At 43.6% G+C, this 24,307-nt stretch overlaps 3 protein-coding genes across 5 annotated transcripts in view; 1 reads left to right on the forward strand and 2 right to left on the reverse strand.

Moving 5' to 3' along the window:
* myh11 (myosin heavy chain 11) overlaps positions 1-12,394 on the forward strand; it is a 32,469-nt gene extending 20,075 nt beyond the window's left edge. For 2 of the 3 annotated variants that reach the window (XM_023960251.1, XM_011479780.3), the window contains 23 exons: positions 455-615; positions 731-839; positions 949-1,080; positions 1,382-1,588; positions 1,675-1,812; positions 1,899-2,022; positions 2,114-2,285; positions 2,384-2,596; positions 3,917-4,061; positions 4,145-4,351; positions 4,429-4,533; positions 4,620-4,772; positions 4,892-5,140; positions 5,226-5,438; positions 5,519-5,731; positions 5,800-5,961; positions 7,945-8,073; positions 8,151-8,239; positions 8,319-8,442; positions 8,521-8,729; positions 8,812-8,920; positions 9,011-9,183; positions 11,517-12,394. In XM_023960251.1, the coding sequence (XP_023816019.1) occupies positions 455-615; positions 731-839; positions 949-1,080; positions 1,382-1,588; positions 1,675-1,812; positions 1,899-2,022; positions 2,114-2,285; positions 2,384-2,596; positions 3,917-4,061; positions 4,145-4,351; positions 4,429-4,533; positions 4,620-4,772; positions 4,892-5,140; positions 5,226-5,438; positions 5,519-5,731; positions 5,800-5,961; positions 7,945-8,073; positions 8,151-8,239; positions 8,319-8,442; positions 8,521-8,729; positions 8,812-8,920; positions 9,011-9,183; positions 11,517-11,646 (3,666 nt within the window). In that variant the 3' untranslated portion in view covers positions 11,647-12,394. Of the gene's footprint in view, positions 1-454; positions 616-730; positions 840-948; positions 1,081-1,381; positions 1,589-1,674; positions 1,813-1,898; positions 2,023-2,113; positions 2,286-2,383; positions 2,597-3,916; positions 4,062-4,144; positions 4,352-4,428; positions 4,534-4,619; positions 4,773-4,891; positions 5,141-5,225; positions 5,439-5,518; positions 5,732-5,799; positions 5,962-7,944; positions 8,074-8,150; positions 8,240-8,318; positions 8,443-8,520; positions 8,730-8,811; positions 8,921-9,010; positions 9,184-9,458; positions 9,492-11,516 lie in introns of all 3 variants that reach the window. The other variant, XM_011479784.3, reaches the window with a different exon arrangement.
* A 1,437-nt stretch (positions 12,395-13,831) lies between these two features.
* nde1 (nudE neurodevelopment protein 1) lies at positions 13,832-17,686 on the reverse strand. The gene is made up of 8 exons (XM_004066202.4): positions 17,100-17,686; positions 16,850-17,003; positions 16,377-16,525; positions 15,430-15,566; positions 14,521-14,688; positions 14,360-14,445; positions 14,127-14,281; positions 13,832-14,044 (listed from the first exon to the last, which is right to left on the reverse strand). The coding sequence occupies exons 1-8, from the start codon at positions 17,183-17,185 to the stop codon at positions 13,951-13,953; spliced, it is 1,029 nt and encodes a 342-aa protein (XP_004066250.1). The 5' UTR covers positions 17,186-17,686; the 3' UTR covers positions 13,832-13,950.
* A 1,085-nt stretch (positions 17,687-18,771) lies between these two features.
* Positions 18,772-24,207, reverse strand: LOC101165456 (pannexin-1). Its single transcript, XM_004066203.4, has 5 exons — positions 22,834-24,207; positions 21,658-21,779; positions 21,256-21,455; positions 20,037-20,538; positions 18,772-19,956 (listed from the first exon to the last, which is right to left on the reverse strand). Exons 1-5 carry the CDS (start codon positions 23,012-23,014, stop codon positions 19,816-19,818), a joined length of 1,146 nt encoding a protein of 381 aa, XP_004066251.1. The 5' UTR covers positions 23,015-24,207; the 3' UTR covers positions 18,772-19,815.
* Between the last annotated feature and the right edge of the window lie 100 nt (positions 24,208-24,307).

Genomic DNA, 24,307 nt, shown 5'->3' on the forward strand with positions numbered 1-24,307 from the left:
TTCACAAACCAAATGAGTCTTATGAGCATCTCTTTTACATGAACAAAAGAGGGGCGTTTGAGGGACGTTTGTTTTTTCAGCACTCTGCCTCATCTGGATTCTGGTTTGGTGTATTTCTAAGCATGAAGCAGGTTATATAGAAGGTTATAGCTTTTCCTGGAATAGCGCTCCTTTAGTGGGACTTTCAGCTTCATATACCGGTAGTCAGGAGGAATTATTAACTTGACCTCAGTTTCTGTTATTTATTTGTGCTCTCATTGATTTTGAATGAGCAGTTGTCAAAAAAGTTATAGAAAAAATACACCACATTGCGTCTATTTGTCTTGTTTGTATTACTTAAAATCTCATCAGTGATACATTAGTTATGCCTGCGATGCAGAAACACACTTGGTTCAAACGATTCAGCACTGTAAATCAAGAGCACGGGTACCTTACTGCGCTCCTGTCTGTGTAGATCAAACATCTGGACCTGGACCCCAACCTGTACCGGATTGGCCAGAGTAAAATCTTCTTCCGCACAGGAGTGCTGGCTCAGCTGGAAGAGGAGAGAGATTTGAAGATCACTGTGATCATCATTGCTTTCCAGGCTCAGGCCAGAGGCTTCCTGGCCAGAAAGTATGAAAACATCCGTCACTTTGGCTGCATTTCTTTAACGTCAGAGGAAAGGTTTCATTGATGTACATTAAATCTTCCTGAATTTATGGTGGTATAACTTGTTTGTGACTTTAAGGGCATTTGCAAAGAGGCAACAGCAGCTGACCGCAATGAAGGTGATCCAGAGGAACTGTGCAGCTTACCTCAAACTCAGGAACTGGCAGTGGTGGAGACTCTTCACCAAGGTTACCTTTCATTTTCAGTCCAGTCCTGCTTTGGTGGCCTAGTTAACATATTTAGTATAAATGCTCCCTTCACCTGCTTTCTCAATGAGACAACGCTTCTGAACAACAGGTCAAGCCTCTGCTGCAAGTGACCCGGCAGGAGGAGGAAATGTCTCTGAAGGAGGAGGAGCTGCAAAAAGCCAAAGACGTGGCCACTAAATTTGAGTCGGAACTAAAAGAAATCACTTTGAAACATACACAGGTAAATGGAAAACCCCATTGCAATCATTTGTAACCAACTCATTTCACATCAGTCAACAAAAAAATATAATCTTTCCATCATTTGCCCAATTCCGACTCAAATTAACTTGATGCTTGACCCTTGATACAATACATGGCTACTTAACATTGAGATAAAGCAACATATGCTTTAAAAACCTTTCCTAATTACAGTAAAAGCTCTTTTTTAATATGAAAAAATTCTGTCAACAGAACAAAAACATATTGGCGCTGCTTATTAGTTTGTATTTCATTTTTTGTGTTCATAATTTGCCTCCTCATAGATCGTGGAGGAGAGGAATGCTCTGCAGGAGCAGCTTCAGGCAGAGACGGAGCTTTATGCCGAGGCTGAGGAGATGAGGGTCCGTCTGGCCGCAAAGAAGCAGGAGCTGGAAGAAATACTCCATGAGATGGAGGCGAGATTGGATGAAGAGGAGGAACGCGCCCAAACACTGCTGCTGGACAAGAAGAAGATGCAACAGCAGATGCAGGTCCATACACCCATGCCTTAACTCCCATTTTCTCTAGTTTGTTTTTGTTCCTATACCAGAAAATTAAGTACAGGTATAAACTCTAGGAACTCGAGGAACATTTGGAAGAGGAGGAGGATGCTCGTCAAAAACTTCAGCTGGAGAAGGTTGCATGTGAAGGAAAAATTAAAAAGCTGGAGGATGATATCCTAGTTATGGAAGACCAAAACAACAAGCTTGTGAAAGTGAGTCCTAAAAATGAGAGTTTTTTTGGCTTTGTGAGCTTTGGTCAGAAGAGTTTACATCCAGATGATCCGTCTGATGTTTTAAGGAACGTAAACTGATGGAGGAAAGAATCGCTGACTTCAGTGCCAGCCTGGCAGAGGAAGAGGAGAAATCAAAAAATCTCACCAAACTGAAAAATAAACATGAGTCCATGATCTCTGAGCTGGAGGGTAGTCTTGTGTTATGTTTTCTGGACATCATCGTTGAGCTCAAATTTGGGAAAACGAGCAAAAATGTTGTGTTCCTCATTTCCTTTTGTAGTTCGTTTGAAAAAGGAAGAAAAGAGTCGTCAGGAGCTTGATAAAGCCAAACGCAAACTGGAGGCAGAGTCCAATGACCTTCAAGAGCAGTTGGCAGACTTGCAGGCTCAGATCGCCGAACTCAAAGCTCAGCTTGCTAAGAAGGAGGAGGAGTTGCAGAACGCCTTGGCCAGGTGGTGGTCAGCCATGAGTCTAGTTTAATTGATCAGAATGAGTCGCATGTTTGCTGCGGAGTAAACTAACCAACACATTTGCCTTTTTAAATTGATAGATTGGAGGATGAGACTGCACAAAAGAACAATGCCCTGAAAAAGATCAGGGAGTTGGAGGGACACATCTCAGACCTACAAGAGGATCTGGACTCTGAGCGGGTGGCCCGGAACAAGGCTGAGAAGATCAAGCGGGATCTTGGAGAGGAGCTGGAGGCCCTCAAGTCTGAGCTGGAGGATACCCTGGACACCACTGCCACACAGCAGGAGCTAAGGTCGGCACCATGAGCTCAAGTTTACAAGTAGAGTCAAGTAGCTGCAAAACTTTGCTCGAATCATCCTGTCATAGTGTGGGTCAACGAAAAGCTCAGATGAAGAGGGAATTACAATGAGGGGCGGGGCAAATCAGGCCAAAAAACAGCCACATAAAATGCCCATTTTACCCTTTAGTCTTTCTGTTGGATCTGAGAGAGTAGGGTGCAAATTCACCAATGCAAGACGAGAACATGCAAACTGCCCACAGAAAGGACCCAGCTGGAATTTCATGTAAATAAGGTATCCTCCAGATAAAATGTAACAAAATTAAAGACCGAAATAAAACTTCATTTATTATTTCTCTTCAAATTGCGCTCGAAAATCCCTGTAAGTTTGTGCTCGGTTCCCCCGGCACGAGACCAGCTCCCCTCTCTCTCTCCTCAAAGTCCAACGTCTGCTCACACCTCTGTGAGTTTGGCTCACTGACCGGACAGCCAAAGTTCCTTTACATGTTTATATATTTAAAAAAGATGGGCTTTTGTGGATGGGGTTTTCAAACTAAAATGACACAAATGCACATTTGAAGAAAGATTGGTCTCTGATCTAGTTAGAAGATTGGGTAAGAGTTTACATCTCAAAAATGTTGTAATCTGAATATTTTCAGTTAGAGTAGATTTGGGTCTTACCAATATTTTATGATTAAACTTGAGCACAGTGTTATAAATCCCCTTGACACCATAAAAAAGATGGGGATGACCTTAACAAAATGAGGTTAGAGTCAGGAAACAGAATTATAAGCTGAAGCACAGCATCATCTAAAAAAAACCTCTAAAAAAATGAAAATATTTTGAGATTTGCCTTTTTTTCAAAATGTTGTTTTATTATTTTAAAAAGAGGAACATCTCTTCTAACAGGATTTTTTGTTGTAATGATACAAATGAAGGGTCGCAGATTTTTAAGAGGTGTGCTGAAGCTACAACCAGGGAACTGACGAGAAAAGTAAAGTTCCAGATGAGCACTCTGTTGTTCTTCAACCTGCACCCAATGAGCTGGACGTCATTTAACCAAGAAGGAAAAATGCCTCACAGTGCTGTAAAGGGACCTTGAAACAGAGATGTGCACAAAAAGGTTCATGTGAGCTGAAGCCACTTTGTAAACAGGAATGGACTGAAATGCCTCCAAAGGATGTCCGATATTACAACCAAAGCTAGAAGCTACTGAGGGAATATAATAAAAATGAATAGAAATAGGTTTTATATATATGGTGCTTGCATTATGCATTATGATGTCTCACTTTTTTTATTCGTGTTATTTGAAAAGTGTCTCTATCGATCTTTAAGAGCCAAGCGTGAGCAGGAGGTGACACTGCTGAAGAGAGCCATTGAGGAGGAGAACCGCACACACGAGGCCCAGATACAGGAGATGAGGCAGAAGCACACTCAGGCTGTGGAAGAACTCACCGAACAGCTGGAGCAGTCCAAACGGGTGGGCCTGGGTCATCGCCAAATGTCATCTTTCCTCATAACCCAAGGAATGTATTGACATCCTCTCTGCTCTCCTTTGCTAAGGTCAAAACAAACCTGGAGAAAGCCAAGCAGGCTCTGGAAAAGGAGACGTCTGAGTTAACGATGGAGGTGCGCTCGCTGGCTCAGGCCAGACAAGAGGGGGAGCACAAGAGGAAGAAGCTGGAGGGTCAAGTGGCAGACCTACAGTCGCGCATCAACGACAGTGAGAAGCAGAAGGCTGAGCTGAACGAGCGCTGCTCCAAAATGACAGTAGGTCTCTTCTAGTTGTTGTGTCAGCCCTGAACATAGAAATGGTTTTTAGACTCCCAAATGTTGACTCTGCTCAGGTTGAGCTGGAGGGCGTGACAAACCTTCTGAACGAGGCTGAAAGCAAGAACATCAAACTAAGCAAAGATGTTTCCAGCCTATCCTCTCAACTCCAGGACTCGCAGGTAAAACTTGGCGATGAAACCTTCAAACCTTTATGGAATACAGGGGTTCCATGACAAAAGTCCGTAACCGTTGGCGCTCACCACAGGAGCTGCTGGCTGAGGAGACTCGACAGAAACTGCAGTTATCTACGAAACTGCGACAAGCAGAAGATGATAGAAACAGCCTGACGGAGCAGCTTGAGGAGGAGATGGAGGCCAAGAGGAACATGGAGAGACATGTGTCCACCCTCAATGTCCAGGTCAGGAAACAAACTCTGAGGTTATAAACAACACCACAGATATCTTGTACTCCAGTATCTGTCTCTGTGTTGGCTGGAGACAGTTCCTGGTTCTGAACAGTTCTGCTTTTTTTTTTCAGCTGTCAGATTCAAAGAAGAAGCTTGAGGAGATGTCTGGAAACATTGAGCTCCTGGAGGAGGGGAAGAAACGCTTGCAGAGAGATTTGGAGGCGGCCAACACTCAGTTTGAAGAAAAGGCTTCAGCCTTCGACAAGCTGGAAAAGACCAAGAACCGCCTGCAGCAGGAGCTGGAGGACACGCTGATGGATTTGGACAACCAGAGACAGATTGTCTCAAACCTGGAGAAGAAACAGAAGAAGTTTGACCAGGTCAGTGCAGAGACAACACTGAGTATAAACACAGTAATAAATGAATGATTCAATCTGTGAGTCTTTTTCCTCTGTTACCCATCAGATGCTGGCTGAAGAGAAGAGCATCTCTAGCAAATATGCAGAAGAGAGAGACAGAGCAGAGGCTGAAGCCAGAGAGAAGGAGACCAAGGCTTTGTCCCTAGCAAGGGCCCTGGAGGAGGCCCAGGATTCCAGGGAGGAGCTGGAGAGAGCCAACAAGGCCCTCAGAATGGAGATGGAGGATCTGATCAGCTCCAAGGACGATGTGGGAAAAAATGTAAGTGTCAAAATGCCAATCAGTCTGAAAGGTTTTAGTTCAAAAGTTTCTGGCTCTCGATACTAATCCATTCTCGGCAGGTTCACGAGCTGGAAAAGTCCAAACGAGGTCTGGAGGCCCAAGTGGAAGAGATGAAGACCCAACTGGAGGAGCTGGAGGATGAGCTGCAGGCAGCAGAGGATGCCAAGCTGCGTCTGGAGGTCAACATGCAGGCCCTGAAAGCCCAGTTTGAAAGAGACCTCCAAGGACGGGATGAGATGGGAGAGGAGAAGAAGAGGCAGCTCATCAAGCAGGTAAAGAGCAGTTTGAACCTTCACCTGCTCATCTCAGATGGAGACCTGAAGCAACTGACTGACTGCAGGTCCGTGAGTTGGAGACGGAGTTGGAAGATGAACGTAAACAGAAGGCTCTGGCAGCAGCAGCCAAGAAGAAGCTGGAGACGGACATGAAAGACCTGGAGGGACAGATCGAGACGGTCAATAAGGGTCGAGATGAAGCCATCAAGCAGCTTCGCAAACTCCAGGTGAGAGTAGGGGGACCCAGTAAAGGGAGGTGATTTAGATACGCAATGGGGAAAGTCTCTGAAGAGAAGGTTCATGGTGAAGGGACGTGGCCATGAGCACTGCAAAAAATGACATCAGTTTTCTTTCATTTTGCTTTATTGCAACACTGCTGTAGAAACAAAAACACTTGTAAAATTAGAAGTCTGTTTTATTTTCAAAATTTGAGCTATTTCTTCTCAGGTTCCAGACCGCTTCATGTTTTTATCATTAAAAGGTCGTCTCTATCAAAGTCTGATCGACTATGGTGAAAGTAATAAATATTTGATCCCCTGCTGATTTTGTAGGGTTGCCCATTTAAAAAGAAACTGACAGTCTGTCATTCTAATGGTAAGTTTGTTTGAACCATGAGAGAAAGAAAATCAATAAATCCACTTTAAAGAATTGATATAAATGTACTTGCACCTATGTAAGGAAATAACTATTTGATCCCCTAGTAATCATTAAGAGTTCTGTTCACACAGATCAGTTAGACTCTCTGAATCTACCTGTCAAATGAATTGAAGACACCTGATTTATCTAATTACCTGTAGAAAAGACACTTTGGAAAGACTAAATAGCTTTCAGTGGATTTAAGGGGGAAGACTGAAGACCTATACAAGACCAGAATGGACTAGAAAACCATCAGCAAGTTGGGTGACAATGGTTAGTGCGATTGCCCCAAAATACAAGAATGACAACATGACCATCAATGTACCTATAGGTCTGGGGCTCCAAACCAGATCTGACCTAACTGGGCAGGAGTTGGTTGATGATCTCAAAACAGATGGGACCACAGTCACCAAGAAAACTGTTAAGACCTAACGCCGCATTGGTTTACCATCTTGCAGAGCTCACAAAGTCCCATTGCTTACAAAGGCACATGTGCAGGCCCGCCTGAGGTTTGCCAATGAACACCTTCATGGTTTAGAGAGAGATTGGGAGAAGGTCAGATGAGATCAAAATTGAGCTCTTGGCATTAACTCAACCAGTCACGTTTGGAGGAAGAGAAACGCTGCCTTTGACCCAAAGATCATCATCCCCACTGACAAGCATGGAGGTGGAAACGTTATGCTTTGGAGGTGTTTTTCTGCACAGTTACCTCACTGTGTCAATGAGAGGATGGATGGAGCCATGTACTGACAAATTCTGAATGAGAACCTCCTTCCATCCCAAGTTTTCCAATAGGATAATGACCCAAAACATACAGCAAGGGCAACCGAGGAATGGCTGAAGAAGAAGCATATCCAGGTTATGGAGCAGCCCAGCCAGTCCAATAGAAAACCTATGGAGAGAGCTGAAGAGTTTCCAAGTGAAAAAAAACAAATCTGAATGATTTCAAAGCCATTTACAACGAATTCCGTGTGATATGTCTTTCTGGGTTTCAAATTTTCAGGATTCAAATACTTATTTTCCTTGGTTAAATGCAAATTAATGTATATAAATTCTTTAAAGTCTTTTGCTGGATTTTCCATATGTATTTTCTATTTCTCACTGTTTAAATAAAAATTACTGGCTGTCAATTTCTTTTTAAGTTCAACAACAAAATCGTCAAGTTTATTTCCTTCACTCTATTTGATTGGAAATTGATTTTTACCTAAAACATATAATTTTAACTAACACATGAATCTGTTTTTCCTTTTAAAGTTTTAATAAACCTTCTATCTTTGATCATTCTATGTCACTGTTATGTAAAACTGTTTTATTCCAACCAAATAAAATGGGTTCAAAATAGAATCTTGAAAGATAAATTCATACTTAACCAAGTTGTGACCTGGCAGATCATATTTTAATTGATTTAATGCTTCGTAAGTGATGCACCACCCTTCTTCTAACTCACAATTTCATAGCTTTCACGGTTGTATTTTTTTATTATTTTTTTAGTGCAGTAGCTTCTGTCCATATATTAGGGATGAATCTTTGGGTCTGACTGCTGTTTCTCTGTGTGTTCCTCCTCCTGTCTTTAGGCCCAGATGAAGGACTACCAGAGGGAGCTTGAGGATGCTCGTGCTGCTCGGGAGGAGGTGCTGGGCACTGCGAAGGAGAGCGAGAAGAAAGCCAAGAGTCTGGAAGCGGAGCTCATCCAGTTACAGGAGGTAACGCTCCAGATCTTTAAAGCTTCTCCATAGACGGAGGCTTCTGATGAGGTGACGATTTAGCATTCTGTTTCTAGGAACTGGCTGCAGCTGAACGGGCCAAGAAGCAGGCAGAAGCTGAGAGAGACGAACTGTCCGATGAGCTGGCAAGCAACGCCTCGGGAAAGTGAGTGGGACATCAATGCTACGGATTTAACTTTGAAATTAACTGGGACAACAAACACATGTCTCCTTGCCATCCTCAGGTCAGCCTTGGCTGATGAGAAGCGGCGTCTTGAGGCAAAGATCGCCCAGCTGGAGGAAGAGCTGGAAGAAGAGCAGAGCAACATGGAGATCCTTAATGACAGGCTGAGGAAGAGCGCACAGCAGGTGACAAAAGTGGAGAAGCGGTCGTGATATAGCAGAGCAACATAAGCTCAACTATTGGAGCGTTTGCATCTCCTCCAGGTGGACCAGCTGAGCAACGAGCTGCAGACGGAGCGCAGCACCGCTCAGAAGAACGAGAGCGCACGGCAGCAGATGGAGAGGCAGAACAAGGAGCTAAAGGCCAAGCTGCTGGAGATGGAGAACCAGGTCAAGTCCAAGTTCAAGTCCTCCATTACTGCCTTGGAAGCCAAAGTGGCACAGCTGGAGGAGCAGCTGGAGCAGGAGAACAGGTGAGGATGTCTGACTGGAAGATCACATGCTTCTGGAAGAGTCCCTGACTTAGTTACCTTAAGCTCTTGTCCACCTCCTCAGGGACAAGCAGGCCACCGGAAAGAGTTTGCGCCAAAAGGACAAGAAACTCAAAGATCTGATGATGCAGGTGGAGGACGAGAGAAAGCAGGCAGAGCAGTACAAGGACCAGGTCCAACCCTCTTCATGCATCTAAGCTGCCATGTTTATGTGAGAATGAGGATCAGGCCAAGTATGGATGTTCCCTCTGTTAAAATGACAGGCGGAGAAGGCTACTTCCCGCATGAAGCAGCTCAAGCGGCAGCTCGAGGAGTCGGAGGAGGAGTCGCAGCGTGCCACCGCTGCTCGCCGGAAGCTGCAGCGGGAGCTGGATGAGGCCACCGAAGCCAATGACGCCATGAGCCGCGAGGTCACCTCACTGAAGAGCAAGCTCAGGTGGGACAAGGGGGGGGGAGTCTTCCGCCACCTACGTTTGTGCTCTATGTGTCACATTTTCAAATGTGTCAACTGTTTCTGCCAAAAGGTAGTGAGGGATCACCTTTATTTCCATCTGTTCTCTGGCAGGTTTAAGCAACTATTCAAGCATAAATCACAAATTAAAAAAAAAAATATCCATAACTGTCTTTTTTAACCTCTGTAATCATTGAGTGAGATCTTAAAACAATTACAAAGAAAACGAGCCACAACATCCTGTCCATCTCTTATTACAGAGGCAACCCTGAGCCTAAGGAGTAACACAGCAGGTACATTTGAGCCTAACCATTCCCACTGCTCATTCGTTTACATTCCCGCACCGGAGTGGCTCATCTGGAACTTGGGAGAATCCCTGGTGGGTCGTCAGCTTTTGGGCTGGTGTACTAAAGCGAAGTCACCAGTGACCGCTCCCAGTGGGCAGGAAGGAGTTCTCTGTCACAGGAACAGGAGCTCAGCTTTCACGTTACCCAGTCATTGTAGCGACGGTAGAGAAGGAATGGAGGAGTGTGAAAGCCACGAATACTACCAAACGTGAAAACTGACAACTTGGTTCATTATTTTTTTAGCAGAAGCGTAAAGGTTGCTTAAGAAAACAGGGAAGAAAAAAGGAAAAGGCGTATTTTTCTCACATAAATATTGTTGTGTTGCTTTCAGTCTTGCTGTGTCAGATGTCCTTCTGTCATTTGCACATGTATTTTGAAGATAAACACCCAAAACTTTTTTCAAAAGAAGGGTTTTTGTCTGCTGGTAGAAATGCAGGTCATGCTTGCAGCAAACAGCTGACTGCTGTCTTGATTCTGTGGCTCTCATTTTTAGCTCACAGAGCTGGTGGTTAAAAGTGGAGTGACCTCATGATGATTCAGCATTAATATGGCCTGCAGCAGTCACTCACTGCAAGGACCAAATTGTTTTTACGACAGAAAAAAATACCGTGTGCAGCACCAAGAAAATGTATATGAATTCATTCATATTACGTTATCTTTATTATTCATTCTTATGCATGTTTGAGCACAAATTTGACCCCCGCCACATCCTCTATTATAAAATAGAACAAGATGACATCACAGCGGGATAAACTGTCAAAAAATCATGGGACCAAAATCTCTCTTTCAGAATCCGCTAACGAAACCAAAACACTTGCGTCTGGGATTTCACACACACATGCTATGAGGTTAAGTCTATAATCGCCATAGAAGTATCATTGACCTTTGACCTCGGGAAGAGGCTGCCATCTTAAAGTTGGGGGGGGGGGGGCCTGTAGTACCAACTACAAGTTTAAACTCCTAGGCTGTGTACGAATTCCCACCCTAACCCCTTACTACTAAAAAACTATATAGTGCGGGACTATCTAGTGCTCTAAATTCTAAAAGCAATCCGGACACCATGGTCACTACTTTTTTGTTTTTTTAAACGGCGAATATGACATCATCGATTTCACAAAATAAAAATCTCATTGATTTGACGTCTTGCCATTTATGAATCCACAGTGTTCTGAAGATGTTTAAATATGTTTACTTTGCAAGAATTGTTCAAACGCAATGCATTGTGGTCTATATTCGCAAATCTAGTGCATCCATGCACACTGGTCTTTTGCAGAGACTTCTGGGAAATTTCTATGGCACTCGATTTTGAAATTGTAGATTCAGACAGCACTACAAAATGGCAAACGCATTATATAGTGAGTAGTGAAGGAATTCGGACACAACCCCAGAGATTTTGATGTATCGACTCCCAACACCCCCAGCATCTGTGGTAAGCTACTTGGAAAAAACATGTTGGTATTAAAAGGCGCAGAGGGCAAGGGCAGGTAGCGCCTGTGGGCAATCGAACGCCGCTTGAAGCTTTAAATTAAACTGATTCTGCTTTTTTGGGATTTCTGTTTTTGACAGCGAAAAGCTAAAGAATCGTGACTTCTGAAGTGTGGCTTTGATTTTCCAAAGAAGTGTTTTGATACTCCCGAGCTGAAAGCTGGTTCCACTCCGGTCCCTGTCTCGTTCTCTGTTCACTCTTCATGCTCTTGTTTCTTTCATTGAGCATAACTAAGAGAAATATGGCTCATCATCCAACCGTGACTCATCGATTCCCTCTCAGAGATGGCCATGTTTCTCTCAGTGCTTGGTTTAAGCAACCATAAACCAAACTCATTTTTCTGCGCAGAGTGAAATGAGTTCCAGAGACACCACCTGCTTGAGCTGTAACCGGCGTGCACCTCTTGACTAGTTTCTAATCACGCCCTCTGGTGTGCCAGGCCTCCCTCTCACCATGACCGTGTTTGCGTCTCTGTGGTGTTGCAGGCGTGGAAACGAGCCTTCCTTCGGTAGCACGCCACGGCGTGTGGGTGGAGGTCGAAGGGTGGTGGAGGATGCCTCTGAGGAGGAAGCAGACTCCCAAAATGACTACAACGGAACAAAGTCCTTGGAATAAGTGCTAAAAACAAGCCAAAGATCCAAATTACTCCCACTTCAAAAAGTAACGTTGACGTCCTGCTTTGCTGTCTTCCAAATCACTTCAAGTTATGCATTTCCTCTGGTTTTCAGTAGTTACTTATGTTGTTCTGGAGCACATGTTCTTGTCACAAAACAATCAGGGCTTCATATCCACTGCAGGAGCCCTTTAGAAAACTCTGATGTGAGATCTTCCTTTGGTTTTTAACCCGCACTGTTTTGTACCTCACCAGCTGACCGATTCTTTCACAAAGTGCTCTCTGAGAACTTCAAGCTTCAACCTCTGAGAGACACAGGTAGACTGCAGATGTTTAACTACTGTCAGCGACTGTCGTCCCGCTGCCTGTTACTGCTGTTGATGTTCCCCAGCAGCACTGAAGTGGCAGCAGATCCGATGTGGGTCACCGCTCCATGTCATCTGCTTCCAGTCACTGCTGACTCTCTATCCCTACTACTTTTCAGCACCTCAAGATCCTTTTATAGTCACCGTTTCACATGATTTGCACCTTTTCTGTGCTTTTTTTTTTAACAACCATGAGATCTGAGATCATGGAAGCTCGATCCAACCATGAAGCCACGAGTCAGACTTTGTTCAGGTGTCCTGTGGCGTCCTAAAAGGTCATCCAGCTCAGTCTTATTTAATGTTGCATTTAACCCATGAATGTTTACATGACACCCTTTCCATCTATTGTTGAACCACATGCACAAGGAATAAAACATTAAAGATTTGTCTCTGTTTAATTATTTTTGTTAACCGTGTCACAACAGTTTAGTTCAGTAACAAAGCTGTGCACCAGCGAGATCATAGACGTAAGTATACAGACATTCACTGACTGGTCCAGTATTTGCGTCCTGTTAGCAGCAGCCGCTCCTCCTTTTTGCTAGTATCCCTTGTGCGACCCGATGGGGTCAAGATGACCATTGATGAGTTCTCCCTACCATGACAAAGGTGGAAAGATTTCATGTAATCCATGGACACCAGTGAAGATCACAAATCACTGAAGAAAAAAGGTTCAGTTCACTGTCTAGTGGGTCTAGATGACCCAACTCCCCAATGTTTAAGTGCCTAGGATAGCACAAGGGATATTGAAAGCATAGTCTGAGATGGCAGAAACGATAAGCGGTCAGCAGGAACCTTTGACCATGATATGCCCGAGCAAGAAAACAGTGTTCTTAATATAGGGACCTATATTAATGAATGCTACGAGTTGTGCTTTAAATTCTATATATTATTGCTCACCATCTCCTCTTCAACATAGGATTTCCTTAGCCTTTTGGAAAATGAATCCTGTACATTGAGAACTGCAAATACCCATCTAAAGTTCTATCTGCTAGAATCTGAACAAGGTTCACATTATTATTCATACAAAAGTCGCATTAATCCGGTCTGTGCAGCAGCAGACGAAAGCTTCACCGCCAAACTGCTTTATCTCTATTCAAGCTTTCGTGCTTTGGTGATTCACCATAGCACATTGAGTATGAATCAGTTGGATTTCCAATCTTAAACCGGTATAGTTTGGTTTTGAAAGTCTGAATGTGCAACTTTAACTTTTAGTCAAATGAATTCAAAATGTGTTTGAGTTCAAATAAATTATATTGCATTTTGTATTTAAGTTCAAGTTGACTCAATGTTTTGATTTTTTTATGCAGCTCTACGCGCTCCCTCATGTGAAAAGCTTTGTATTGGAATGAAACCTTCAACCTTGTTCCAGGCTAAATCTCAACCACAGCTTGTAACTCCTGTTTTCACAGCTTATTAGTGAGAACACGATTTCCACCGCCGTTCCACTAACCACAGCGGATTAATAAGTGCAGTGGTAGCTCTTTCTTAAACCCAGAGATACAAAGACTGTGCTTTTTTTTCATATTTCAGTGTAAAGTTGGTCATTGAAAATTCTATCAGGTTCCCTTAAAGCCCCTTCAGGTGTGAAGTCGGTGTGTCAGCTTCTGGTTCCCGTTTCTACCCCAGCTGGTCTATCATCCTAGTCGATGATTTACTAAGTTAGCTCAGATGCCCCCCCAATTCTTCATCCATCAGAAATAAAACAGGATAAGTGGGGGGGGACAGCGAAGAGCTGCACTTTCTACCCTCCTTGTACTGTGTCCTGTAATATACTACGGTGTTGGTTCTGCTAATCAAGGCCCTGAAGAGTTTGGTGCAAAAATCAGGAAGCTTTTCTGTTTAATGACCAGGTATTATAAGGCAAGAATGAAAGAACCCTCGGCTCAAAGTCCTTTAGTTTTAGTTGGAGGATTTGGGGGGGGGTTCCCTTCTGATGCCTTCTCATAAAAGGATCTTGACACCTCCCTGTGGAGAATGGGGTCCCTGGGAGATGCCTCTGGGTGGAGCTGGTCCGAACTCTAACCGCTTTACCAAACTGAAAAAGAAAAGATTCCCAGGTAAGGACACCTCCCTCTTGAACGGGCACAAAACCGCACAGGGGTGCTCCTCCTCCTCACCTGTCGTACTGAGGAGGAGGACTCAAGCTGCTACTGTGAAGATCAGGACCGCCCTCTACACCTGCAGGACTCACGCGACCATCTGGAAGCGCCGCTCTGCTCGTGGGCGGGTCGCACACAAAGTCTCGACAGGACGCCAGCTTTGACTCCAAATTCTGACAGGAAGGAAACATGGTTTTATCAGTAAAGCAAAGACAGAGCAGCTGTTCCACCAGGGGGATCGAATCTCTTACTCCAACTTTTCTCAGCAGCTCTCCAACAATGTTAAGAGCAGATATTCTGGCTGATGTGGTGAGGGGGGTCCCTGTTAGACCATCACCTAAGAATAAAAAATACAGATTAAAGTAGGTTTCCTACATGAACATAAATCTGACACTGTTGGGAATACCGGTACCTCGCCGGATGCTGGAGGCAGGGGGGGTGATGTACGAGCTGATGGGTTTGTTGGGAGTGACGGGGGCAGAGGGGTTAATCTGGGACAGATCTGGGCGGTCTGCGTCTCTCCCCAGACTGCTGGACGGTCGTCTCTCCCTCTGTCTTACAGCCAGTTCATGCCGAAGGTCTGCAACACCAAAAGCAGCTTGTGATTTTCTTTTTGAATAATAATTATAATAATAATAAATAATGGATTGGATGTCTCTGCACTTTTCCAGACGCTCAAAGTTCTTACAGTGTGTCCATTATTCATTCACTCCTCATTCACACTTGGTGATGGTGGACTACTGATGCAGCCACAGCTGCCCTGGCAGAGTGACGGCCCCTCTGACCGTCACTGGGACATTCACACAGCTGGGGAGCCACCCTGGAGGCAGGGAGGGGGAAGTGTCTTGCCCAAGGACACAACAGCAGTTGGCTGGGGGGAGCGGGAGTCGAGCCACCGATCCTTCGATCATTGGTCCACCTGCTCAACCATCTGAGCCACTGACGCCCCCCCATTGAAAACTCAGTCTGAACATATTTTACGCCGATTAAAATAAATAAAAATAAAAAAATGACAGGCACTTAGCAAGAAGGTGTCGAATAAAGGTGTTGGAACAAGAATGGTTATTCTGACCAATAGAATGACTGAGTAACAGCTGTTCATTTCTCTATAGAAGTCTATGGGATTTTCGCCTTTTTGGGAACGGCGGGTAATTCTGAATAAAATAAAATAAAAATAAAAATATTTAAAAAAAACACCACACATTAGACTTTAAACTTCTGATCCCACATAACATAACCAGAACCATAATAACCAAGGGTTCTGCTGAATGAAACATTGAGAAAGTTCTGATAGATGTCAATTTTGCAAATGGGAGAATACCTCTGGCTTCATCCTTAAGCCTCTGGACGGACTCCAGCAGGTTCTCCTTCTCGTCCAGCTCACTTTCTAGAAAGGCGTTTCTCTCAATGACCTGGTTCATGCGCTGCTCGAAGTCCTCCAGGGACATGATGGTTGCTCTGCAACGTGAAGAGCAGTGATTTGGTCTGAATGAACAGCAAAGCTGGCTCTTAAAAGAGACGGTTGGTGCTTAAGCAGCATTTGCAGATCTCAAAATCCGGTATGGAGCTCTCGGCTGAACCTGTAACAGGACATTCTTACTGACTGACCTTACAGTTAGATCACACAAGACTGCACCTCAAAACCCAGTGGCAGAGTTAAGCTACATAAGTAATAAGGCTGTAATGAGTACCTGAATGCCCTGTTATCTGAGATATGTTCCAGAAAAGACAAATAAGAATTTTTGATGTCCAAAATTGTTGATTTGCAATCTTTATAAATACAGTAGAGCAGAGTAAACAAACACTTCAGGAAATGAAATATTTGTTTTAAAGGGACGCCGCCCCTTTGAAGTCCTGATTTGCTGTCTTCCAAATCACTTCAAGTTATCCATTTAAAAGGGCGCTCATACTTCATCCTCAAGTGTATATGCACCATCCTCAACTTCTCTGACCTTTAACCCCAAGAGCAGAATTCTGATTTACAACACATCTGCAGTTTTCCCTTAAATTCCTTTTCCTTCAAAAGGAGTAAGTCTGTTTTCTAAAAGACAACAAAAAAATGAGTTGCACCTCTTTGCTGCAGAATTTACAACTACTTGCTGTCATGACCTCTTGTCACCTCTTTTAAAGCTAAAAAAAATACAGAAGAATTAAAGAAAATAATGTTCAAAAAGTTACTATGTAAACCCTTACAACACATGAAACTACAAAAGTGAACAAAAGGGTACTTGGAGAATAAACCGTCAAATTCATATTGCGAGGACTGACCTCTTAGTCCTCTCTAGGTCGTCGTTGGCCTGCTCCAGCTCCCGGATATACTTTTGGAGGTGATCTTTCACGGCTCGGGTCTGGGTCAGGTCCTCCTCCAGGGCTGTGATGTGCCTCAAAGCATCAGAAAGCCTGGCTTCACATTTCTCCTGCAAAGAATCAGATCCACCAAAAGCTTCATAGGGTTACCATCAAAATCAGTCTTCTGTTTAGATTTTAGATGAGACTTATGTTGAAGTTAAGCAAGGTAAAAAAAAAAAAAACATCTCTGCAAAGAGTTTGCTGAACAAAAATAGCTGGAGATTGAGTGTGGCTCTGTTAAACTCTCAATCTTTGCGTTAAGGATCTTCTGGAACCATAACCAGAAGCTTCCTTCAGATCAGGCCATTTCCAACCCTACTGCCCTGCTTGTAAGCAGGCAGCAGCAGCTCACAGGGAACCAACATACCAACATCATCCACATACTACTGCACCTTGATAGCTTCCAGCTCCATGTGAAGTCGGTTGTTCTCCAGCAGCAGCTCCTTGTTTCTGCCCTCGCACTGCTTGAGCTCCGTCTCCAGCTCTGCTTCGTAGTCCCGGCTCATCTGCTGGAACTCCTGCAGCTCCTCCTGAGCCTCATCGGCCCTTGGGACAAAACGGGGTAAACACCCCCGCCGTGATGTTATTATTAGTCATGAAAGAAAGTTGCATTAGCGCCTCGTCAGGTGTTTCACTGGTTACCTCTGCTGGTGCCTCTGCGCCTGCTCTTTCCAGAACACCATCTCCTCCTCCACGGACGTAAAAGAATGCGCCGCTGGCTCCACCATGTTTGCTGCTACCAAATTTCAACCACTTCCTCAATGAAGAACCATCCGTTTGATTTTAACTGTTAATATTCTGCGCCTCTCCGGCGTCGAGGTGGTTCCCACTGACTGGCAGGTCAAACCTCACAGCCGCTGGTGGTTGCAGGTCTGCTGAATTAAGTTAGGCCGAAAAGAGTCAGAGGAACGTCCGAACATGTTATCCGCGTGTTTTCTGTTGTTGTTTTGGTGAATAAACTCGTCCGACGGTTAGTGAAGTACCAACCAATGAGGAATACGCACGAGCTCAGCGGAAGCTAGCGGATGCTAATAATAAACACAAAGCTAACAGAACAGGAAACGCCTTCAGCGGAGCCCAACGGAGCAGAATTTCAAGAATTCAGTTGACAAAAAATATTAATTAAACTCCGACACGACTATACGACCACAATGTACAGCCGCACGTCACGAATCAACGTAAAGTCTCTCGACAAACTAATCTCCTGCTGTCACGAGGATACGATTAGCCAATCAGAGACAAAGGAACCTTCACTTTTTGGCGAAGATTGGACAGCATGGATGACGTTTTACAAAATTTGGCCAATCAAATTGTTGGAATGATCTTCAGCGGTTGAAGCTGTGTGGAGGACTTTTAATGCCGGAATGGTTTTTAATCTGTATTTTATTTTGTAGAATAGCAAAATATAGTTTGCATTTTAGTATCTTCTGTGAAAACGTAAGGGAGAGTAAAAAAATAACGTGTTTTTTTTGTTTTTATTAGACCCACGCCAATCAAAATAGTTTTTTGGTGTTTTTAACATGTTCTTGTGACATTTTTCTCACAATGGAAGACAAAGAAAATTGAACTTAAAATTGAATTTCTGAGTATTTCTTTATACAAATCGTTGTGTATCTGGAGCAGACAAAAATGCAGTTGGTAAAAGCTTGTATCTGTTAATGTAGAAACTAGAATTTGCAGGCCACAAACTCCCTGCCTCACTCCATTCCGATGCATCCACTTGCAGACAGACATCCCTTCGTTTTCCTTGTCTGAGCTGGCATCTGGCTCAAAACTGTACGGCTGAATAAATGACTGGATAACTTCAAAATTGCACACCATTTTTGTTGCACCGCTAATGTTTTGTGGGGGGTGTGAGGAGCTGTAAGGCAGCAGGAGAGAGTGTAAACAAAGGTATGATGGGAAGTTGGGGCAGGCTCACACCGTGCCAAGGGTCCCTTCCATAACTCTGAGGCTAATTAGCCTAATTAGGCAAAAAACAACAGGTTTTTTTTCAAATTTCGCCTATAACGGCATGATCGTAATTAAAAGACCACAAGGAACACTTTTACAATAAATCAAAAAGCTGATTGGAGTGGGACTTTGAGAAATGCCACGTGTACAAGTTACCGGTACTGACTGAAGCCTTCGCTCCTGCAAAGTTTTAAATGTCTTCATACTTGCTTTTCATGTCTGTCAAAGACAATAACTTCACCAGTGAATGCAGGCAGGCTCATGGTGTCACTGACTAATAATGCTGAGCAGAAAACATGAGAGACCCGTCTGCTGGACTTTTTCTTTCACTTTCATCACAAAAAAATAAAGGATGTGCGACTTTCCTTACATAACCCTTGCATTTTAATTTAAGTTGTTTGCGTGCAACTCATTTTCATGGTTTCAAAGAGCAGGAATTAAGTAAAGTTCAGGCAAAATGTATGTAAAGAAAATCAGAAAAAGCCACAGTAACACAACTAAAACACACAAATTCATACATTAAGATACAAGTTTTTTTAACATCTACTTTTACCATTAATGCTACTAGTTTGAAGTGCTTGTTTGTTCGAAGCTTACTTTAGATAGAAACTACTTGATTTGAGATGCTTTCCTTCTTAAGGATATCTAAACCTAAAAATAAGTCCAAAATGCTTTTGTAGTGCGAACCATAAAAATATACAGAAACATAAGAACTTAAACCCAGTAAAAAAGAGTTAAGATACAAAGTGTGCACTTTACAGCCAGTCTCTTTAGACCACATATATCAGCTGAGTTTTCAAATGCAAACTTTAAAAAGGTCAAACTACACTGTAAAAAGTGTACCCAAATTAAGACAGAATTGATCACATCCATCCAGCATATCAGATACAAATACGTGCAAAAGTTCTCCTCCTTTTCCATCACAGAGTAGGTACAGACTCATCCAATACAAGCAGAAAGAACTGTATTCTTCATGTAGACTCCAAGAACAAAGATCTTTCTGGCTATGACTTTTCATTACTATTGGCTTTGTACCAACTTCTCCTGATAAGAGGGAGAACCACATTTGATGCAGAGGAGGAAGATCTATTGTTTTAAGTAAATGATCAAGAAAAGAGTACATCAAATGCTCAGCCTAACTCAACAACAGATGAGATAAAAGTTCAGCGACAATAGTCTACACACATCAGCTGTTAGAAAAGAATGATGTCATTTTTTTTTTTTAATTTCAAACAATTTCTCGTTTCTTGCAGTGCATTAACCAGCTTATTTTTTTTCCAAATGTTCAGAGTTTAGATTTCATGATCTGAGTAAAAACAGAAGGTCTCTTTAACTAAAGCACCAATTATTGAAAACCGCAAAGCCTTCAGTAGGAAACCTAAAGCTGGTCCATACTTGAGTTCAGTTATTCCACATCTTTATCTGTTTCTTTGCGTAAACTTGTCTTCTTATTGTCTAACACGTCGGTCTTCACCTGACCCAGAGTTTGCAGCAGGCACATGGCGTCGAAGCCTTCATCACCAGCTTGCTGCAGCAACTCCAATACCTGGGAATTACATTTGTCAGCCAGAAATGATCACAGAGGCAGTATCATACTTGAGTCACCATGTTTGTCTGGAGACTCACTTTCAAACACTTGAAGGACTTCAGCTCACTCAGGTTCTCCTGCAGGAACAGCAGATAAATGCTGAGGTCGTTGTAGACCGGCGTGATCACACCTAAAGCCCCGAATCCAGGCAGCATCTCATAAGGCTGAAGGAAGCTGGAGCTCTGTCGTGCAGGTCCCAGGGCAGCGTACACCACCAATGGAGCCAGAAGCACGTACACCGCCAGGTTTATGTAGCTCAGCAGCCGAAACACACCCACCGCTACTAGCTTGCACTGCACAGCAGATGGCACCATGCTGTCGTTCTGCAGCACTCCTGTCCGCAGGTCACAAGGAAACTCATCAGTGAGAGAAGCCAGCAGGATGTAGTAGGCCAGGAAGATGCACGCCAACAGGAGAATGAGAAGAGTCAGGCCCCGGCAAGCCAGGTACTTAACCACTAGGCTGCGAGAGAAGCGTTTGGTCTTCAGGTACTGCTCCACCAGAGGGTATTTAAAGCAGCCTTCAGCCAAATCCAGAGCACTGAGGGTCAGGAGGGAACATGCATGCAAAACGTGAACAGTAACTAGGGGTGTGACGATTGATCGACTAACTGATGTATCTATTTCTATTCCCATAATACAATCAGATCTGTCTGAGGCAATCGAATCGATCTATTCCATTAAAAAATTATTTAAAAATAAAATGAATCTGTTATATCAATACTGGGAAAAAAAACAATTGGATTGAGGCGCGGCCTTCATTACAGTCCAATGTTTGAAAACACGGTTTTTCAAAGATGTGACCATTCAGCGTGGTAGAATGCTCTAGTTAGAACAAGAAATACAAGGAATCTGGAAAACTTCACTTGCACTGTTCAGTACTCAGGTATTTATCTCTGAGTCACATGGTTGAATTTTTGACTGAAGCTGTCCTGGATTGATTTTCGGTCAGTGAATCCGGTCATTCAAAATTAAACAGGTTTGACTATGAATTGGATCGGCAACAACAAACTAGGACATGAATGAAATTGTTCTTAGAATCAATTGTTACAGCCCTAACACTAGCAACACTTAGCTCTGAGCAGAAGCACACACTTTTGCAGAGCCACGAGGAGGCAGCAAAGAGGGAGAAAGTCAAACTGGAATTCAGTGCAACCAGAGAAACTAGTTATTTTTCACTAAACAGATGAAAGCCAGGAGAAACAGCAAAGAGCTCAAATGAGCTAATACCATAGAAGAAAAAAAGTCTCCAGTTTACCTCTGCGAGTCCTCACTTGCAGCCTTGCCATCCAAAGATGCCAGATTCCTGGCTAGTCTGATGGCACGGTTATAAAAGCGGTCCAGCTCCTCCATGATGAAGCTAAGGTCAGAGGACAGATGTGGAGCAGCTGTGAAGCGCCACAGTAAGGCAGGAATGTACATGAGGATGGCCAGCAGGAGCAGGACGTATGGAAAGAACTGAGGAGGTTGGAGCAGAACAGGAAACAGTACAGAAGTCATCCGACACACAGAAACACTGTCAGATCACAGCTTGAAACAGTCTTGGCCTAAAGATGTCTGGATATATTAAGGGTTTCCTTGTTCATCTGCAATAAGTCTGAATATTGCCCATTTGTCTGCAAGCTTCCACAGCAGCTCATTTTTCTCTTCAGGGTTGTACCTTGTGCAGCCACAGGGGCGAGCTGTTCGATTGTTGCTGTACCGCTGCCCAACAGAAGGAGTCCACATATGCCGCCTGTCTCCAGGAGAAGTTAGTGGGAGCAAAGCAGCTGATCTGGGTCCCTGGAAAGGAGAATTTACAGCAAGATTTTCAACATTTCGCTGTTTGAATGATCGAATGCCCTCCCTGCATTCTTGGCACTGAATATGTTTTAGTGGAACTGAATACTTAACTAATCGTGCACTTTGTGGTACAAGCGCCAAATTTAGCATGGATTTTAGGGACGTCATGCCCAAGCTCCTCTGCTTGACTGCTTTGGGCTTACAAACCGTAAGTCCTGGTAACGCTGTTTCCAACTGTTGTTCGAAGCATGTCAGAGTCATGTGACCTCATGCCTCATAAAGTTAGCTCTGCGTGTTGACCTGACATCACCTGGGATCACCAGGCAAAACAAAGAAACAAGGTAAGACTGCATCTAAAATAGTTAGAGGAAAATAAAAGTTTAAATGTTTGATTTACCAAACACAACTGAATGTGTTTTGGGTTTCTAGTGGCTTCTTTCTCTCTGTGAGAGTAGGTTGGTTTGTTGATGTAGTAATGATCCTTTAAAGACACTACTAAGGGCATCTGAAGTTCTTTCCAACTTGTGGTGGATAGAAAATCAATTTGTCTGTTTAATCTTTTTAAACATACATTTAAAATGAGCTCAAACAATACTTCAAACGTTCATATTTGTGCATTCCAAAACCATAAACTATTGAAAAAAACAGTTTTTTCGCTCCTTTCTCTAGATGCACCTCTCCAAACACCTGTGCCCAGGTGAAGTAATGTGAGGCCAGGCTTTCTGCATGTCTAAATGAGATTTGTCTTACCTCAAAAAGTAAGTTTAAACCCGACACCATCCTTCACACTTGGCAAACACCCAAACTGGAGTGTTTTTAGAACCACGTGCCTCTCCAATAATAACATCAGCTGCTGCAGCGCGCGCGCCACAGGCTCAGCACCGGCACGGGTGTGACCAAGGCCACACCTTTGCACTCCCTCAACCCCGCCCGTGACTTTACGGCGGTGGTGGATTCGGCTGTAGCGGCGGGGCTCTCCATCCGGACAGCCCGCACCTCCTCAGTCAGTCTCACGCCCAACAAAAGCAAACGTGTTGAGAGAAAGAAAACTCACCCACGGAAACCTCCTGCGCGAAAGCCAGCGAGATGAGAAACAACGGCAGCCCCACCGCCAGAAACGACACGATCTTGTCCAGTGCCAGCTCCAGCCGCACCCCCTTGTATTTGGGTTCGGCGGCATCCTTCAGCAGAAAGTCGGAGAACACGTACTCTGTGGCCACGGTGGCGATCGCCATGGCGGAACAAAGCGCGGAGCCGCCTCACGGGTGGAAGAGCGGAGCAGCTCCTTCTGAGAGGAGGGAGGGTTCTTCAAGAACTGCAACCGGGGGAGAAATTATGATAACGCGGGAAGCTCGGACTTAACGACCCGGACGGTCTTTGTTTACTAGCTCCCGGCCGGCATGAACCTGCCGCTGTCCCGGTACTGAAGCGCTGATGGCCGCTAGAGGGCGCAGTTGACCCGTTTCTGTGAACTAAAGTTTTTACCTGATTTGAAGAATAAACGTTTAAAAGGCACATCAGTGAGAGACACAGCTAAAAAAAAGATAGAAAGCAGAAAAGTCCCTAGCTGGCTGCAAAATAATACTGTCAGGGATGCTTTTTATTTTACAGTCTAAGGCGTTTAAACTCATCCACCTGTAATAGACAAAAAACAGACAACAGAAAGTTAATAAATAAGAAATAATCTTCTTTTCCCTTTGAGGGTCACCACAGCAGATAGCCTTCCTCCATCTCCTCTTACACCTGCTACCTTCATGTCTTCGTTCTCTGCATCCATAAATCTCCTCTTTGGTCTATGGATGCAGTGAATGAAGGTAGCTGCTGACATTAATTTAAAAAATATATTTAAAAAGAAAAACAAAACGCACAAACTCTGTCTTTCAAAGAGGCAAACAGAATCAACTCTAAAAACTTTAACTTAACCAACTTCACAGACAAGGAATGGGAAGGGGGGGTTGCTTTAACCCTGTCTGCTTGTCTTGGCTGTAAAGACAGCTTTTAATAAATGCACGTGTTTTGAATATCAGGTAATCATTTTTAATAACCCTACTGTGTTGTGTTTGATAGTAAACAGACCCCCAAAACGTAACTCTGTTGCAGAGCTGCTTTCAATTTCTCACATATATATTTTAGTATTGTATTTATTTCGGCCAATTTGAACCCACATGTGGACGATCCATCCGATTTGTGTGTCCAAGACTTTTTAAACATTTTAACAGCCTTGGATTTTACACGACATGTCAATGTTCCCTCCACAACAGGGGTCACACTCTGAATGATTTCATCACTCATGGCCTGATGGCTACTGGGACCTTTGTTGTGGATGTGGGCATCTCAGATCATTTATGTGGTTTTTGTGTGTGTGTTTTTTTTACTGTTAAAGGTGTTGTGTACACCCTTATGTATAGCTGCCATCTTCACCTCACATCTGGAACTCAACCAATCAAATACTTTAAGTTCATCTGTAGAGTTGTCCAAAATGTCAATAATAAATTCATATCAATATTTGACAAAGTGGCTGCTTTAAA

The sequence above is a fragment of the Oryzias latipes genome, chromosome 1, assembly GCF_002234675.1.
Source record: "Oryzias latipes chromosome 1, ASM223467v1".
Classification (NCBI taxonomy): domain Eukaryota; kingdom Metazoa; phylum Chordata; class Actinopteri; order Beloniformes; family Adrianichthyidae; genus Oryzias; species Oryzias latipes.

What these genes read in the sequence shown, in the direction of transcription:
- nde1 (XM_004066202.4), bottom strand. Translation starts at nt 17,185, where the DNA reads ATGGTGGAGCCAGCGGCGCATTCTTTTACGTCCGTGGAGGAGGAGATG. An exon ending in GCGCAGAGGCACCAGCAGAG is followed by an intron (nt 17,004 to 17,099) that starts GTAACCAGTGAA and finishes TTTTGTCCCAAG; the next exon opens with GGCCGATGAGGCTCAGGAGG. An exon ending in GCTTAAGGATGAAGCCAGAG is followed by an intron (nt 14,689 to 15,429) that starts GTATTCTCCCAT and finishes TTGGTGTTGCAG; the next exon opens with ACCTTCGGCATGAACTGGCT.
- LOC101165456 (XM_004066203.4), bottom strand. Translation starts at nt 23,014, where the DNA reads ATGGCGATCGCCACCGTGGCCACAGAGTACGTGTTCTCCGACTTTCTG. An exon ending in CGCGCAGGAGGTTTCCGTGG is followed by an intron (nt 21,780 to 22,833) that starts GTGAGTTTTCTT and finishes TCTCCTTTCCAG; the next exon opens with GGACCCAGATCAGCTGCTTT. An exon ending in AGTCCTTCAAGTGTTTGAAA is followed by an intron (nt 19,957 to 20,036) that starts GTGAGTCTCCAG and finishes TGTAATTCCCAG; the next exon opens with GTATTGGAGTTGCTGCAGCA.